Source organism: Tripterygium wilfordii, chromosome 14 (assembly GCF_013401445.1).
Source record: "Tripterygium wilfordii isolate XIE 37 chromosome 14, ASM1340144v1, whole genome shotgun sequence".
Classification (NCBI taxonomy): Eukaryota; Viridiplantae; Streptophyta; class Magnoliopsida; order Celastrales; family Celastraceae; genus Tripterygium; species Tripterygium wilfordii.
The window spans coordinates 12,811,819-12,828,847 of record NC_052245.1 but is presented as its reverse complement, the minus strand read 5'-3'; the positions used below and the strand labels follow the sequence as shown (position 1 = coordinate 12,828,847).

The window sequence follows — 17,029 nt, the reverse complement described above, 5'->3', positions numbered from 1 at the left end:
GGGGCTACCCGGATATGGGCTTGGGCTGATGATGAATAATAAGGCCGAGATCTAACCAGAAAAGGCCTGAAACCTGAAATGGCCCACCAAAAGCCCACAGAACCATATCCCGTACGCTAATGCCTAAGAAGCGGCAGACCAAGAGGGAGTTGTTCGGCGGGGATGATTCTGAGAATGGAGAAGACGGTGGATTTTTCGGCGACTGTGATGGAGACAGTCCCGTTGGTGGTGGGGGTAATTACTGGGGCGGCGGGAGTGGTTGGAATTTTGGTGGATTTGGCGGGCAAAATTGGGATGATTCATCTTCGTCATCGTCAGGTTTTGCTTTAGATTTTATATATGAGTTGATTTCGTGGATTGCGCTTTCGAATTGCGTGCATTTCAATCATCAGGGTTTTCTTTCATTAGTGCTGGTTCATCATTGGATTGATAATATACTGGAAGCATTAATTCAATTGATCAAAGAAGATGCAATTAGACGTTGCACGCCAAACAGCGGCAGATTTAATTACTGAAAACATGATCAAAGACATGACCTTGATCCTTAATGGATGAACATAACTAATTAATTAATTAGGGATTTGCTTGAAGATAGGCTTCAATGGCCTTGAAAATTCCAGAGGCCTTGTCCATGGCAGTCTTGCATTTCTCTTCGTCGACTTGTTTATCCCCTTTCGGATAAAACTTGCATGTTGTCTCCCAGACACGTCCTCTATCAGCAGAAGGCACTATCTTGTTCTCATAAGTGATTTTCTCAAGTGTAGCTTCCAATGCACCTCCTTCTATGACTGTGTAATTGTAGATGAAGTTCTCCTAGTCTATTGAATCAACCTTGTGCTTCACGTAACCTAAATGCCCCGCCGCTGTCATATTTACATAAACAAAGATTACACCAGTTCTTAATTGTTATCATGTTGATGTGGGTAGGGTAAATTAATTAATTTACCTTCACCCAAAGTGATCTTCTTGATGGTTCCGGCTCACTTTGTCTTTTTAATGGCTTATGGCACAGCCTTGGGGCCGATGGTATCACCATCAAGAACAAAGGCCTTGAACACTTTGGGTGCTGGCAGTGTGGTGTCATTCTCTGTTTCGAGAGTGAAAACACCCATTTTTATGATTTATGATCTCTTACTTCTCTTCTCCTTTTGGGAGATATGGGTGCTAAAGCTACTATATTTATAGACTCGGCTTTCAGTATGATTAGTAAGTAAGTAGTCAGTCTACAAAAATTATAAATAGTATGTAGACCTATTATTACTCCAAAAAAAAAATCCTATTTGCTTTGTTTGCTACCTGAAATGGAGGTCCTGGGCTTAATGGGCCAGATCAATCAGGGAGGTTGTGACTTCTTGCAATTCAGGTCAATTAAGGTGGCGGATCCCAGTTACTTTCAGTTCTAATGTCCGGGAGGAGCTTAGAGTATCTATCAAGAATTTGCTCTGCATGAATGATGCTAGAACTGACTCCAAATATTTGGGCTTACCTACTATGATCACGCGCAACAGAAGAGAGTTACTTAGCTTTATCAAAGAGAGAATTTGGGGCAAGTTACAAGGTTGGAACGAAAAGCTTCTCTCACAAGCTGGGTGGGCTATTCTAATCAAGGCTGTCATTCAAGCTATCCCAACCTATGCCATGAGTATTTTCAGGTTCCCCAAAATCCTTTGCGAGGAAATCAATAGACTTTCTAGAAACTTCTTTTGGAGTGGAAAGACTTACTTTCAGTTCTAATGTCCGGGAGGAGCTTAGAGTATCTATCAAGAATTTGCTCTGCATGAATGATGCTAGAACTGACTCCAAATATTTGGGCTTACCTACTATGATCACGCGCAACAGAAGAGAGTTACTTAGCTTTATCAAAGAGAGAATTTGGGGCAAGTTACAAGGTTGGAACGAAAAGCTTCTCTCACAAGCTGGGCGGGCTATTCTAATCAAGGCTGTCATTCAAGCTATCCCAACCTATGCCATGAGTATTTTCAGGTTCCCCAAAATCCTTTGCGAGGAAATCAATAGACTTTCTAGAAACTTCTTTTGGAGTGGAAAGACTGATGTTAGAAAGATGCATTGGATTGGTTGGCAGAAGCTTTGTACTCCTATGGCCAGTGGGGGTTTAGGCCTCAGGGATATGTTCCACTTCAATTCTGCTCTTTTGGCAAAACAAGGTTGGCGCCTTCTAACAAATGAGTCCTCTCTCTACAGCCAGATTATGAAGGCTAGATACTACCCTCACACTTCCTTTTTAAAAGCTTCTCGAGGATCTAATCCTTCTTTTGTGTGGTCCAGTCTTCTCTCAGCCAGGGATCTTGTTTCTCGTGGGGTTCGGTGGAGAATTGGGAATGGAGAATCAATTAATGTTTGGAGTGATCCCTGGATTCCTGACCATCACTCTGGCATTCCTACCCCTCTAAACTATGTCTCAGAAGGTTTGAAAGTCTCTGACATTTTTGATCAATCTTCTGCCACTTGGGATTGCAGCCTGCTCTCTTCTCTCTTTGATTCACACTCAGTTGCAGCAATAAAAAGGATTCCACTCTCTCAAAGGAGACCTCGGGACAGCTACATGTGGACTCATAATAGGGATGGCCACTTCTCAGTAAAATCTGCTTATAGACTTGCTTTTGGTTTCTCCCCTCCATTGGAGCAAACTCAGATTACAACTCAGGAGGTTCCGTGGGCCAAGCTAAACAAGCTCTCCCTTCCGCCTCGGGTCCTTAATTTTGTATGGAGGTTGGCTCATAATGCACTACCAACAAAAGACAATTTAATCAAAAGGGGCATTGAGGTCAATGGTAGATGTATTTGCTGTAATTCTGCTGATGAATCTAGCTTCCATCTTTTTTGGAATTGCCCATGGACTGCTCCAATATGGAGGCAAAAAATTGCCACAGTTTGTTCTCTAATTGGCTCTACCCTCTCCCCACGTTATTGGATGGCACAATTGATTGCTTCTCTTCCAAAGGACTTACTAGAAGACTACTTCAGGTTATTCTTTTACATTTGGTTTGGAAGGAACAGTGTACTTCATGAGAACCTTTTAATTCCTATCCAAGATGTCATCATTAAGGCATCTTTTCTCAAGTCTCACTATTCCAGTTCCCCCCCTCAACACTCTCCACCTCTTCCTGCGTCTAGTCATTGGATCCCTCCTCCAGTAGGGAGATTGAAAATAAATGTTGATGCAGCTTGGTCGGTTATTAATTCTTATGCAGGTGTGGGGGCGGTTGTGAGAGATGCTAATGGGGTAATATTAGCTTCTAGCTTCAAACGCATTCCCTCAGCAGGGGGAAGTCTCTATGCAGAAGCTACTGCCTTTCTTTTCGGAATTGAGCTAGCCGTGGCCTTGAATATTACTAGCTTTATTCTTGAGGGTGATGCGCTTATTATTATCTCTGACCTGAACTCCAATAGGACCGTGCTTGCCCCCTATGGTTCTTGTGTGGATGCCGCTCTTCTCCTTTTGCAGGACTGTCACTGTGAAATAGTCCACACCTCTAGGAGCAATAATCAGCTAGCTGACTCCTTGGCGCGTCATGGAATGAACTGTTTTGATTCTGTTATGTTCATGGGACATGTTCCCCACTATTGTAATATCTATGCTATTGCTGACTCTTCTATCTAATGAACTTTTCCTCCTCAAAAAAAAAAAGGTGGCGGATCCCGCTTTCTCTAACAGAATTTTAGACTTTATGAATCTATATCTTACCACAAAACCTCATTGCTGGTGCAGATGAAATACTTTATCCCAACTCTAGGTTTTATCGGGAGCTCATCCTATCATTTATGTGTTCTTGAATACTAAAAAAAGTTTATCTATCTCATATAATATTATGAAAACATGAATGTTCGATTCTGATGTTTTATTTTGACGATGTTATGGACAAGCACCTCCTTTATTTTATGTATTTACATTGAAATCCATGTAATTTTCTTGTTGCAGATAGCAGTCATGGAAGCTTTCGTGAACCCAGCTATCAACGTTTCATCCTGGAAGTTGTGTATCGTTTGCAATGGAGTAAGCGTAGAAGCATAACGCCAAGTGATTGGGACATAAGACTGCGATTTACCTAGTTTGACCCTTATATGGACAGAAGCCTCTAAGCAAAGCTGTCACCTTTGAAAAGATGTCTTGCCATGGAGGAGAACCGAAGCTCAAGAAGCACAAGACTGAAGGATGCGAGAAGAAGAAGATAGTGGATGAGTATGACCATAATCGTTGGTCAGATTATTTTCATTCTCTCTCTTTTGATAAGAAGGCACAGATAGTTTTCCTTAAGGATGCAATCTCTTAACATCGACTCCATGGTAAATATCCACTTGCTGATAAGTCTGCTATGGAAGACTTCCTCGAAAACTTTCTTGGAGCTGATTTATCCGCTGAAGACGCCTTTTGCCCTGAAGACATGATAGATTTAGTTGAAGAGAATTTAAAGTATAATTTCAGAGAGATGAAGAAGGATGACATCAATGGTGAGAAGGATATATGGAATGAAGATGAAGTGAAGTTCTATGAATTGACAAGCCAGATCTGGGGAAACGATGATTGTTGGTGGTTTTCGTATTCCGATTGCCTCTCTTGTGATAAGAAAGAACAGATACATTTCTTTAAAGAGGTGATCGCTTATCATAAACTCCATGGTATAGATCCACTTGCTGAGAAGCTTGAGATGGAAGAGTTTCTCGTAACCTGTCTTCGAGTTGATTCTTGTGCTGACAACGTGATGAGGTTAGTTGAAGAGAAATTCAAGCGCGATTTCATAGAGATGAAGGAGGAGGACAAGAACGGTGAGAAGAACAAGTGAGATGAAGATGAAGATGAAGTGAAGTTGTATGAATTGACAAGCCAGATCTGGGGAAACAATGATGTCATGATATTTAGTTCTATTCTAATGTCCAATTTTCTACAGGATCTGAAGATAAAATAGCTTATTTCATACCGTGCATGCTATAATACAAACTTATACAGCCTTTTAAAAGAAAAATCAGTGTAAAGGGTTATGCATATCATATTACAAGGTCCAAACAAGCCACCTTCTGGTACTTCATTGGTCTTTAGCTCCTGCAACCCGGCTGCTCATGTTCCAGAATTCAACTTCATGTTCAAGAATTTCCAGGAAAACCACTTCAGATTTTTTGAGGATGTCATCTGAAGCCTTTTTAAGGCGACCATTAGCGATTTCCCGAAGAGAGTGACAATATTGGCCAAACTGTTCATTGCCCCACCTTTGACAGGTTTCCTGCAGCTCTGGTGGGGTTGTGGAGCCTTCTTCGAGGCAATGTGCAAAACTCTCTTGATAAACTGCTTCTATGGCACAAAAGGCTGTAATAGCCACAGTATGTTCAACCTCCGGGCTCATTAAACTTTCCAGAAACCTATATATAAGAAACACACATTAAATTCCAGTCATACATGGCCTGGTTTGCACACTGTCTTCTTCTTCTCTAAACAACTAACTATATCTAAACAATTAGCTCCAGATAGAGTCTAGCCATGATAACGAGATCAAACACATTAATAGAATAAGCAATGAAAAAATTCAGTACAGTATAACCGACCAACTATGCTATCATGTTAATTCAATGGATTGAATTGAGTATTCTGTTCACGAATATAGACACGTCAAGACAATGCCAATGATGGTGTGGCATTGTGGTAAGGAGTCTTGTACTCCTTGCCCTGAACCATGGCTCAAAGTCAAATCCCACAAAATGGATTTACAATGTGCTTGCTGGGAAGTCAAATTCCAAAATGTAAGAATGTACACTTGTGTACACTTGACATGCATACTACTACCTGCAGTATTTTAGGTTTGCCTTTTGAGGGTGAATGTCAGAGAGTGAAACACCCCACTTGATGGCTTCGCGCTTAAACCAAGCAATCTCGTCATTCAGAGCAGCCATGCCAGTCAATATGACATCCATGTCACTAGAATTTCCAGACTCCTTGTATGCTTTAATTAACACATTTGCTGCAAAAGCGACAAACGCTCTCACAAAAAGGTAATCCTGTCCCTGCATTTCCAAGTTTAATTGAGATGATAAGTGTTTAGCATTGTTTCCAAAATCATCAAATTAATGTGCATAATCATCTATCAACTTCCAACTGAACCCACCTCTAATTTGAATTAACAGTTCTTAAAACAGAATCCCAATCCAGAACTTTTTTTAACCGAAAACAACAATATACAAGTTTGTCCTTTAGATATTTGATATCAGCACATAAGTTCCCCACCTGACGATATGATAAGTTGGGCGCATAGCCACATGGACATTGCTATAAGTGAGAATCGAACACAGGACTGTCCCCAGAGGGATTCACCAACTAGGCTATGACCCAACTGGCTCCCAATCCAGAAACTTATATCCTCTATGACAGTGGACAAATTTCAGCATCTGGGTTTAGGCTTAATTCAATCACTCAGAAATGAAGAAATTTCACTAAGAATTCCCAAATTTAGCTTAATCCGTTTAATAAATATTAGCTTAAACACAATAAACATTAAACAGTTATATACATTTCTAGCATATTAACAAGGGCAATGAATTAAAATCAGACGACGAGGACAAAGATTATCAATGGGTTCTGAAAAATGAGGTCGATGAAGAGAAAATTTATATTATCCATGGAATGGAGAAGATAAAAACTAAGGGGGGTACAATACCAGCCATGTTTTGAAGTGAGAGAGGTCAACGGTGCCATCACGGATGGAGAGGATGAAAGGGTGTCTGGTTGCTCCGATGTAAATCAGACGATGCTTCTTCACCCACGTCTCAATCATGCCGTTCTCTGCCTCTTCTTCCATTGCCTTCTGAATTCTAATCTTTTGCACCTCTCTGTATATGTCAGTTCTCTCTTTCTTGACTTCCTTCAATTTGATCTGTCCATGTCCGTCACAAGTGAAGTGGCAAACATGCAACAAACGCCCTTCGCACGCGTCAAGTTGACTTGCACGTGATCACAAATTAAATGTATAATAATGGGCCTGGGCCGAGTCCACGATCACTGTTACAGAGGTACTAAGACTCGATTTGGGCCAAGTAGCAAGGCCGAGTAGCGATACCCTTTAATGGGCCTGGGTGATGTCTGTGATCACTGTTACGCTGTACACCGGGGGGCCAACTTTCCCCTGAAAACACAGACAATGCCGAATAAAGACACAGAACTACAGAAGAAACTAGAAAACTTACAAAATCCAAAAGGAAGAAAACTAAAAATTATCATAAGATAAGATTACATGCGATCTACTCATGGGATACTATTGCTGGAATTTGTGTGAAAACTGGGTTGCATTTGTATTTGCCTTTAGCAGTATTGCACACAAGGTGTTTGTTTATTTGCCTCCTTTGTAATTTCACCTTGCCCCCATTTGATTTGAATCATCCCTGATTTGCCATAGACCCAAAACCAAAAGCTCACATTTAACTTTGGTATAACATGCAGGATTTAGTAGTAGTCAGCATTCAGCAACACAGCAGTATAACAGCACTGTGAATCTTGCAACAATGTACTACTCAGCATGAACGGTCAGGGCTTCCTTGGGACACCAAACACCGGTCAGTAGCCAGTGACAAAATGGTATGTATATCATTACTTTCTCTTGACATGTTTATGGATTGTACAACACGCACAGCTTGGCAAGAATTATTGTGTAAAGGATTTGTCAAGATATTAAAAACCAGTGCTCATTTTATTGTAATAGTACATTACAAACTGACATGCAGACAAAATACATTCCTGTATGAAATTACCTCAAACAGCAAAGAAGAAAAGAGAGAGAAAAACACTAATTGAATTCCATTTTCCAGAGGAAAATTTATTGACATTCATGAAATGAAGTCCCCATAAAAACAACTTGCATAGCAAAAGAAATTTAATCAAAAGCACGAAACAAAATCCCTAATGTTTAGTTCTCTGAAGATTTGAAGACGAACTAATAGGCATCGGGATTGGCCAAGAGGTAGGCTTCAACAGCCTTGAACATGGCAGTGGCTGTTCCCTTGGCTTCATTGATTTTTTCCTCTGGAATCACAATGTCACCCTTTGTGTGGTATGTGGTGATGGTCTTCCAGACAGACCCTCCATCAGAAGATGCCTCAATCTTGTTCTCCGAACTGATTTTGTCGAGAGCACCCCTCAGAATTTCACCTTCGATTATGCTGTAGTTGTATGAGAAAGTCTCTTTGTCTAATGATTCAATCTTGTGCTTCACATATGTGGCCTGATCACCAGCTGCATATGCATCACGTACAAATAACAATCATATTTAGTCACACTGTTTTTTTTTTTAAAATTTATGGAAGTACTTCAAAATCAAGGAGTCGTAGAGAATACGATGAAAACTAATTACCTCCAAAAGTGATCTTCTTGATAGTTCCCGCTCCGCCATCACCTTCGAGGATCTCAATGTTCTTGATTTGAGGGATAACCTTGGGGAACAAGTTGACACCATCAAGGACGTAAGCCTGGAAGAGCTTAGCTGGTGGGATTGCAAGGACATTCTCTGATTCGTAAGTGACAACACCCATATTGGACTAGGAAATTAAGATTGCTAAAACTGGATTGGAATGGAAGTTGAAGAATGTTTAGTGTTTGTTGGGAGTGTTGAGAGCTGTGTGATGATATGGTATGGAAGTAGAGGTAGTATTTATAGGCTGTACTTGAAGGTCTCCTATTATTGAAGGTGTCCCTTTCCCTATTTGATCCAAGGGTTTGGACATTATTGAATTATTCTAGAAATGAATTGGGTATCAACATGGATGGCTTTGCAATCTAGTCAGAGATGGCTCCTTTGGATATATTAAAAAAATTCCAATTGCATCAATTTTGATCCAATTCTTTGTACCCACATTGTTCAATTATCTCTAGAGGCCAGCAATAGCCGCCTACTTTGAATATCGAGTGTTGATTAATATATCTTTGGATCACAAAACAACAAATAGAAGCTTCAAATAATTAATTAATCAAATAAAAAAAGGCAGTTGGATCAAAGTTGATGCCTTGAATAGACTTCCATTTATTCATACATTACAGTTTAATTGCATACATTAAGCTTTGTTGTGATGAAATTAGTAACACAAATAGGTTTCATTTCAAATTTGGAACATTTTTTAGGTGCCTTTGCTGACTTGCAGAATTTCAAAGCCATCAATTTTGATTACCCAGTTACATCAACATATTCAATAAAGTGTGGAGGTTGTTTGAGGCTGCAAAACTATTCAATATCTGCAATCAACTGGAACATACTTCTAGGCTATAAATAGTTTCTAGTCTATAAATAGTACCTCTGGTTTCTTCATCTCCAACTCACCAGAAATATTAAAGATCTTTCTTCAAACCAAGCCTCGATCAAGTAATTGTTTCAGATTTAACAACTTTCCTAAGTCAATCATGGGTGTAGTCACTTACGAATCAGAGAATGCCATTGCAGTCGCACCATCCAAGCTGTTCAAGGCCTATGTCCTTGATGGTGTCAATTTTTTCCCCAAAGTGATCCCTGCCATCAAGAGCGTTGAAATCCTTGAAGGAGATGGTGGCGCTGGAACCATCAAGAAGATCACTTATGCTGGAGGTACATATTTAGTCCTTGATTTTGGATTACTTTTCCTTTTTATGTAGCATTAAAGAAGTGACTAAATGTTGTATGTATATATGAATGTGCAGCTGATAACCAAGCCACATATGTGAAGTACAAGATTGAATTGGTAGACCAAGAGACGTTTTCATACAACTACAGCATAATCGAAGGCGATGTTTTGAGGGGTGCTCTTGAGAAAATTAGTTCTGAGAACAAGATTGTTGCTTCTGCAGACGGAGGGTCGATCTGGAAGAGCACCATCACTTACCATACCAAGGGTGACATTGTGATTCCAGAGGATAAGCTCAATGAGGCCAAAGAAAAGGCCACTGCAATGTTCAAGGCTGTTGAAGCCTACCTCTTGGCTAACCCCGACGCCTATTAGTTCCTCTTCAAATCTCCAGAGAAGTAAACATCGGGGATTTTATTTCGTGCTTTTGATTAAATTTCTTTTGCTATGCAAGTTGTTTTTGTGGGCTGTTTTGCAGTACCTCTTTCTGTGTGAAGGTGTATTTTGAATCAGTTTATGTATGCATTCATCCAGACTAATGAGCACAACGTGCCAATTTTATGCATCTATATGAATTTCTAGGTTTCAAAGTTCTAGTCTTGCAGTAATTTTGTACGCCAAACAGGGCTGATTTATTTACTGAAAACATGATCAAAGACATTACCTCTCTCCTTAATGAATGAACAAAACATATAAAATTTCATAACAGTAAGGTTTGGCATTAATTAATTAGGGATTTGCTTGAAGATAGGCTTCAATGGCCTTGAAAATAGATGACAATATGATCATGTCAATTGGTAATTTTTGAAGTAACAGAGACATGAAAAATAGTTTTCCACAAATAAAACATAAAGACAAATGCAATACTTCATCCATTCGAAGTGACAAACCAAGAATCTGTCCCATTCGCAAGCAACAAAGACAACCACATTCAATACCAGCGATCAATGCAAACCAAAAATTATTCAAGCAAATTGTTCCTTTTGAACCCCCCCACGACCTTTTTGAATAAGGGAGGAGGAAGTTTATCTGACGTATTTGAAGAAGTTTAATACGGGTACAGAATTTCAAAACCTCTCTATTCTGCCATTTTAGCCAACCGGTGCACGGTGCTTCTTGCTACCCTGTTACCAGGGTCAATCTTCAAAACTGTTCTCAGGTCTTCTGCCCCAAGTTTATACTTTTCCATACTTTCATAAAGGAGTGCACGCTGTACAAGGACAGATACATTGGCATTGTCTTGTTCAAGCACCTGCATAGCAAAATACAGGCCATGAAAATTGGTCTTAAGCTAAACAAATGCATCAAAGCTATCAGTTGATATTAAAAAGGCTAGGATGCACCGCGTAAGGTAGAAAGATACAATGCTGCGCATTTTCAACATGCTTTGCAACATTTTGCATCCATCAACAGTCAATAACTGACGTCAGTGAAATCTTTTAAAGATGCCACCTAACATAAACAAAATATTGGCTTAAATGGGAACATTATGGCATTTGGGGGTGACCGGGCAGATAAAACAAATAGAAATTCGCTCATAAGTCATAACAGTGTTTGTAGGAAAGGGTGAAAAAAATTTGCTTGCCAATACGAGTAGACTCAACCACTGTCCTTTTCCTTCTGTCTGGGAGTTCTACCAAGTAAAGAAAAGCAGCTAGTAGATTTTCTAATTCAGTTACATGCCAATAAGTGTTTCATTCAACTACAGCAAGCATGACTGCTCAATGTTCAAGAAAGTTACATAAGTTTTCAGTTGCCTATATTAAACAGGTAAATTTTCTGAGTAGGAAATGATTATACCTTTGAACAGTCAGCCACAGCCTTCTTATACTCTCCAACTTCCTTGTAACATGAAGCCCTGCATGATAAAACCTCCATGGCTCCAGTCTCATCACCAGTTTTATCACAAAGAATTACAGCCCAAGAGAGCCATTTGATGGCATCAGCATATTGCCCCTGCTTTTGATTATCAATACCTTTGATCTTTGCAGAAGCAGCTGTTACCCCTGCAGGAGGTGGAGGAAGCCCTTCAAGCTCCATCGTGCTACCACCTGCGTCATTACTTCCTGATCCTCCAAAATCTGAATCCAATCCCCAGTCATCAACTTCAGAGAATGGCTGTCCTCCCACTCCTTCAGAAGCAGCTGCAGCACCTCTGACTGAAGTTGAGGATGATGAAAAGAACACGTTGAGTGGATCATCGCTGGAGGATTGCATGGAAGGCTGAGTAGGAGATGCAAAATCATTGTTAGGCATGCTAAAATCACCCTTCGATCCAGAACTCGTATTTGATCCCAAGAAATCAGGACTAGTTGCACTAAAACCACTATTTGAAAATGTTGTCGCGCTCGGTTTTGAAGCATTCTGAAAATTCCCGAATGAATCATCACCAGTATTCACCTTGGTGGCTTTATTCCCCGAATTAAGACCACCAGCTGCTTGTTTAGATCCAAAGTCAACCAAAGAACCAAAGGGATCCTTATTACCGCTCATCCCACCTCCAGCTCCACCCATACTACGCATGGAAGGACCACCAAGATTGGCAGTCTTATTGCTGTTGACATTTACATTACCCCCAAAACTGTTATTGGCTCCTCGATTACTGCTACTATTAACAGAATTACCAGTTTTTGGCAACGAATCGCCCAAATTTCCCATCGAAAAGGAACTCTTATTCGAAGATTGTGTGGATGGAGCGGGTGTAGCATTCTTCAAAGGAACATTGCTACTGCCCATACCCTTCCCAATTGAAGAGCCAACTAGATCCCCAAACAAGTTAGGGTTCTTCTCTGGAATCCCAATGCCAGAACCCGAGCCCATGGAATTCCAGCTCTTGCCCGTGATATCACCCACCATCGAAGTAGGCCCGTTCAGACCACCGGGTCGAGGCCCCTGACTAGGCGCCGGCTGGTGGGTCCAGGATGGCTTGTTGGGTTGCCAGGAGGGTTTTGATTGCACCGTCGCCGCTGTTGACGAATACGAAGAGGGTTGGTTCCTCTGATCGTTAAGGGATTTGGCTCGACCCGACCCAATACCGAGATCGAAATCGAAGGTTGACGTCGATCCTCTTTGAGAATTCATGCTGGGTTTTCCGAAATTTGAATTCATTGTTCGTTTTGTGGACGAAATGAAAATGGAAAATATAAAATTAAAAAAAAATCTGTGGAATCTATAAAAGAGGTGTTGCGAAAGAAATCTATTTATCAATAAATCGAGTGGCCGCGTACCTGGTTATGTAAGATCGTGAATAGGAGAGATCGGTAAAGCAGAGAGTAGCAGATCAAGGAAAAAGGAGCCCTGAAGTGAGTCACAGAGATAGGAAACGGAGAAGGGAATTAAAAACGACAAGCATCAAGCTTTTCCTCTCTCTCTGTTTTCCTCTGTTTTGTTTTGTCACAGGGCCTGAGCCTGCAATCTAATTTTAGCAAGGAGGGCCTGGGATATAAATCGAGTTTCTAGTAATTATAAGGTTAATTGTGAAAAGTTGGCAAGCTCATGTAAGAAATGGGAGTACGTGTTGTGTTCATTTTCTTTTTCCAAAACACTACAAATTTTTTTAACCAGAATGACATCATACATGTTTGTGCTTTAAATATTTAATGTGCGTTGTCAGACCCGCACTAACACAAATTTCTCGTTGAGTTAAAGACTAACGCGTGAACATAAAGGTATTACTTCCAGTGAAAATCGAACTCAAAACCTCTTGAATCCATACGACATTCTAAAATCCTAAACTGCGTCACACTAATACTGAAGCATAGACGAAATAAAATTACATAAATCACACCAAATAAAGATGGAATATGAAGTTACGTAAATCACACAAAACTTTTAACTATTTTTTAACGAGGAACTCATCCAAGACACGATCATATTGGATCTCATCCTACATGAGAACCTCGGGCACGTGAGTCCCCCTGTTTTATACGCAATCAGAAAATTACAAGACCTTTCTCCCGGAGGATCTTGCACCAAACTTTTAACTTGCCCCAACTATTTTTGTGGAAATCTCATATTGTCCTTTGCTAAAACATTCACTTCCAAAAACCCTAATTTTCACTTCACAAACGAGATTCAAGCCAAAACTATTAATTGAGGATGAAAACTTTTACATCACTCCACAACCTCCAAAATCCAAGCCAAACTAAATTCAATTTTCTTGGATTGGCTTAACATTACCACATCAATAAGATTTTAATTTGATAATTAAGAAATTAAAATATAAGAAAAACTAATAATAATAAAATTAATATAAGCATTCCATTTACTAATTAGATAAACCAACTCCATCAACAAGATCCAAAATCCCTCTTAAAAAAAAAAAAAAAACTATCAATTTCTATAGTAAAACAAGCATGGAACCTTTTAGAGAACAAGGCCAAGAAAGAGTGACTGCTTTCACAGTTCCACTTCCCCTAATAAGAATATCCCTTCTTCAGAAGTTTGAATTAATCACTTGCAAGCCATCAACTGCACCATTTAAGTTCAGATTGCCTTCCCTCCACTCATCATCATCTTCTTCATGATTTGGGGTCAGATTGATGTCAACAAGCTTCATATTCTCACAAGGTACACTAGGACTGCACAGCAGAGTTACCGCAGAGTCGGATTTGTATGTTCCCCTGACATTCTTGATGGTCACATCCTTAATCTTCACCTTCGAAGGCTAAACACACAATAATGATTAGAACCCAGTTAGTAAACAAGTATATCTATACATATATACATACATACATACATGAAAAGATAGAAGATTGTGTTCTGTTAGTACCTTTGATGGGTCACATTTGCCGTTCGGACAGTATTTTTGGTCGATTATTATGGGATTCGAGACATTGGTCATTTCAATGTCTTCAAATGTCATGTTATAAGCATTGCTTGGAGTAGATCCAGTCCATGTCTTGATTCTAATACCATTCTGTGTTTCATGGATTCTGCACATATTGACACTAATCCCTGATACATCCTCCTCATTCTCGAACTTTCCCAAGCTTCCAATACTGTCATATTGAAAAAACAAAACAAAACTTGGTCTAATTGTCTGCACAGATGTAAGAAATAGAAAATAACCAGTAGAGGCAAGAGTTTTGGTACCTTATTCCATGGCCAGGGCCGCAAGTGACGTCGAAAACAGTAACATTGACAGAACCAGCTATGATGGAGACACAATCGTCGCCAACTCCAATCGTGGAAGAAGAAATGTTGATGTTACTAGAATGACTGACATGGATTCCATCAGTGTTTGGGCTGTCTCTAGGAGAAGTAACGATTACATTGTCAACATGAACATTGCTGCTCTTATGGATTACCAGATGGAACCCCTTAGCATTTGACAATGAGATGTTTCTGATCGTCCCGTTTGAAACATTATCGAATTTCAGCGACTGCGATTGATCAAAATCAAATAGTTAATGCATGCTTTTTAAGTTTCAGCAAAACTCAATCAAAGTGAGTGATTAATACTTACTGGGATTAAGGTCTTGCAATGGGAAGAATGTTGGCAGCTGTTTTGTTTCCAGGCTTCAACCGCTCCTTGCGCGTCAAAGTTGGTCTTGCCGTGTTCTCCGATTATACTGAATCCGTTCAAGTGGGTGAATTGAATCCAGGATTTAGACGGGAACGAGTTGAGTTTACTAGGAGCTATCACATTCCCTCTGATCACAATCTTTGGAGACTGATTGTTCTTGCAAGGGCCGGAGAATTCAACTGGACCGACATAGTATTCGCCTTCCGGTACATAGAAAGTTGCTCTCTCACCATGATCACAAGCAGCATCCCATGCAGCCAAGAATCCCTGCAACCCATAAACAGTTAACAACTTCAAAATCAACAACATTTACCAAATTATAGTAAAGAAGTAGAGACCAAACATACCGAGCTACTCTCTATACGTCCACCGGCTACTGCTCCGTGGTGAGTGACATCGAAGACGAGCCCTCGCGGCCGTAGTTCAGGATCATCAACAGGAGGCAGTGCAGACGAATCATCGCCGTCCCACTCTGGAGGCGAGTCTGGTGCAGGCCTGGCTGCACCCACTAAACAAATTGCTGCAAAAACAACTAAAACACTCACAATTAACGTGAAACCACTCTTCTTCATTATTATTCACAGTTCTTCAGAATCTCTTAATTGCTATATATGTGATCTGAAGACTGTAATTAGAGAAGCACTAATGCCAGATTAATTAGTTTCTTTTTTATGTTTCAGGTGGAGTTGTTTAGAGTTATTTATAAGTAAACTTTAATTCTAATTAAAGGTGAATTCGTTTTAGTACATCTAATTGGATTTTAGCAGTTAATATGAAAATGTTTAGTATTTACACAAGTGCATTCGGTTTAGTAGAACAATTAAATAGCTTATGAATAAATACAAACAGTTTCGAATACTAAGTTCATATTTCATATAGGGATTAGTATTACTGTTTATGATTCGGTTGCACTGGGTCTTATTTTGGTACTAATAAGAATCACAAATTCATTTTCGAGGGTGCAATACACTGGTCTGGGGTTTTACTCCACCCGGGTGGGTCCAAAAACCGGCTCACATTATAAAAATAAAAATCACAAATTCGTTGGACGATTAAGAGTTTGATTCATATTCTTTAGGGGTGAAAAGGGTTAGTTTTTTGACATAAATTTAATAGATCGATTGATCAATTATTGTCGGTTTTTTTTTCAATTTTCGGTCGGTTCTTTAAAAAAGAAAGTAAATTTTTTTTACCAAAAATCAACCGTTCGGTTGTTGATAAATTCTTACCGCCCAAATATTCTTTGGTAGATTGCTCATGATTGAATATGGGCCTTCTTCTGAGTTAAGCCCAATAACCTACAAAGGTTGTATGCCATAACCCATAAGAATAGCTTGTCTAAGCCCACAAAAAGGTCCAGACACAGGCCCATTTCCAAGGACAAAGTTCCCAAATCGCTTAATCGTGCCCTAACCCTAAACCTTCCTTCCGCTTCATATTCTTTGGTGGATGGCTCATGAACTGACTATGGGCCTTCTCTTGAGTTAAGCCCAACAAATTAACAAAGCTTGTATGCCTTAAAAAAAGGGGGTCCAGACTCCGGCCCATTGCCAAGGTCAAAATGCCCAAATCGCTTAATCGTGCCCTAACCCTAAACCTTTCGCTCTCCTCATCTGCTCTCAAGATCAATCCTTTCTGCAAATTCCAGCTCTCCGGACCACATATTCTAGGTTTCTCCTCACTGCACTACCTACTCTTACTCCTAAACCCTATTTCTACTGCTAACTCTTATTAAGGTTGATGTTGGTAATGAAGAATTAATACAGAGGACGAATTGCTATTTCATATACCATATCAATGTTGCCGACTGATCTGATCTGTTCTGTTCGTCCTTGGCTAGTGAGAAAAACGACTGAATTTGCAAAGTTGCTTGCGACATAAGCTTACGTTTCATGCTATATTGATACTGCAGATCCA

General features: G+C 39.9%; 6 protein-coding genes and 1 long non-coding RNA gene across 9 annotated transcripts; 3 read left to right on the top strand and 4 right to left on the bottom strand.

Moving 5' to 3' along the window:
* Positions 1 to 11: 11 nt before the first annotated feature.
* LOC120015022 (protein FAM98B-like) lies at positions 12 to 5,007 on the top strand. 2 transcript variants are annotated; one of them, XM_038867202.1, is made up of 3 exons: positions 12 to 318; positions 3,731 to 3,781; positions 3,941 to 5,007. In XM_038867202.1, the coding sequence occupies exons 1-3, from the start codon at positions 120 to 122 to the stop codon at positions 4,069 to 4,071; spliced, it is 381 nt and encodes a 126-aa protein (XP_038723130.1). In that variant the 5' UTR covers positions 12 to 119; the 3' UTR covers positions 4,072 to 5,007. The 2 variants fall into 2 exon arrangements, with proteins under 2 accessions (XP_038723130.1, XP_038723131.1); XM_038867203.1 differs by lacking the exon at positions 3,731 to 3,781.
* Positions 4,890 to 7,118, bottom strand: LOC120015017 (probable bifunctional TENA-E protein). Its single transcript, XM_038867197.1, has 3 exons — positions 6,663 to 7,118; positions 5,795 to 6,012; positions 4,890 to 5,373 (listed from the first exon to the last, which is right to left on the bottom strand). Exons 1-3 carry the CDS (start codon positions 6,801 to 6,803, stop codon positions 5,043 to 5,045), a joined length of 690 nt encoding a protein of 229 aa, XP_038723125.1. The 5' UTR covers positions 6,804 to 7,118; the 3' UTR covers positions 4,890 to 5,042.
* A 53-nt stretch (positions 7,119 to 7,171) lies between these two features.
* LOC120015023 lies at positions 7,172 to 8,160 on the top strand. Its single transcript, XR_005471662.1, has 2 exons — positions 7,172 to 7,323; positions 7,442 to 8,160. It is a non-coding gene; the product is annotated as an uncharacterized LOC120015023 (long non-coding RNA).
* LOC120015021 (major allergen Pru ar 1-like) lies at positions 7,781 to 8,660 on the bottom strand. Its single transcript, XM_038867200.1, has 2 exons — positions 8,349 to 8,660; positions 7,781 to 8,230 (listed from the first exon to the last, which is right to left on the bottom strand). Exons 1-2 carry the CDS (start codon positions 8,524 to 8,526, stop codon positions 7,932 to 7,934), a joined length of 477 nt encoding a protein of 158 aa, XP_038723128.1. The 5' UTR covers positions 8,527 to 8,660; the 3' UTR covers positions 7,781 to 7,931.
* A 475-nt stretch (positions 8,661 to 9,135) lies between these two features.
* LOC120015020 (major allergen Pru ar 1-like) lies at positions 9,136 to 10,181 on the top strand. The gene is made up of 2 exons (XM_038867199.1): positions 9,136 to 9,569; positions 9,662 to 10,181. Exons 1-2 carry the CDS (start codon positions 9,389 to 9,391, stop codon positions 9,958 to 9,960), a joined length of 480 nt encoding a protein of 159 aa, XP_038723127.1. The 5' UTR covers positions 9,136 to 9,388; the 3' UTR covers positions 9,961 to 10,181.
* Positions 10,182 to 10,367: 186 nt separating this feature from the next.
* On the bottom strand, positions 10,368 to 13,018 carry LOC120015016 (hyphally regulated cell wall protein 1-like). 2 transcript variants are annotated; one of them, XM_038867196.1, is made up of 3 exons: positions 12,813 to 13,018; positions 11,386 to 12,667; positions 10,368 to 10,837 (listed from the first exon to the last, which is right to left on the bottom strand). In XM_038867196.1, the coding sequence occupies exons 2-3, from the start codon at positions 12,664 to 12,666 to the stop codon at positions 10,664 to 10,666; spliced, it is 1,455 nt and encodes a 484-aa protein (XP_038723124.1). In that variant the 5' UTR covers position 12,667; positions 12,813 to 13,018; the 3' UTR covers positions 10,368 to 10,663. The 2 variants fall into 2 exon arrangements, with proteins under 2 accessions (XP_038723124.1, XP_038723123.1); XM_038867195.1 differs by having other exon boundaries at positions 11,386 to 13,018.
* Positions 13,019 to 13,939: 921 nt separating this feature from the next.
* On the bottom strand, positions 13,940 to 15,697 carry LOC120014397 (exopolygalacturonase clone GBGA483-like). Its single transcript, XM_038866341.1, has 5 exons — positions 15,460 to 15,697; positions 15,053 to 15,379; positions 14,920 to 14,969; positions 14,609 to 14,618; positions 13,940 to 14,242 (listed from the first exon to the last, which is right to left on the bottom strand). Exons 1-5 carry the CDS (start codon positions 15,682 to 15,684, stop codon positions 14,021 to 14,023), a joined length of 834 nt encoding a protein of 277 aa, XP_038722269.1. The 5' UTR covers positions 15,685 to 15,697; the 3' UTR covers positions 13,940 to 14,020.
* Between the last annotated feature and the right edge of the window lie 1,332 nt (positions 15,698 to 17,029).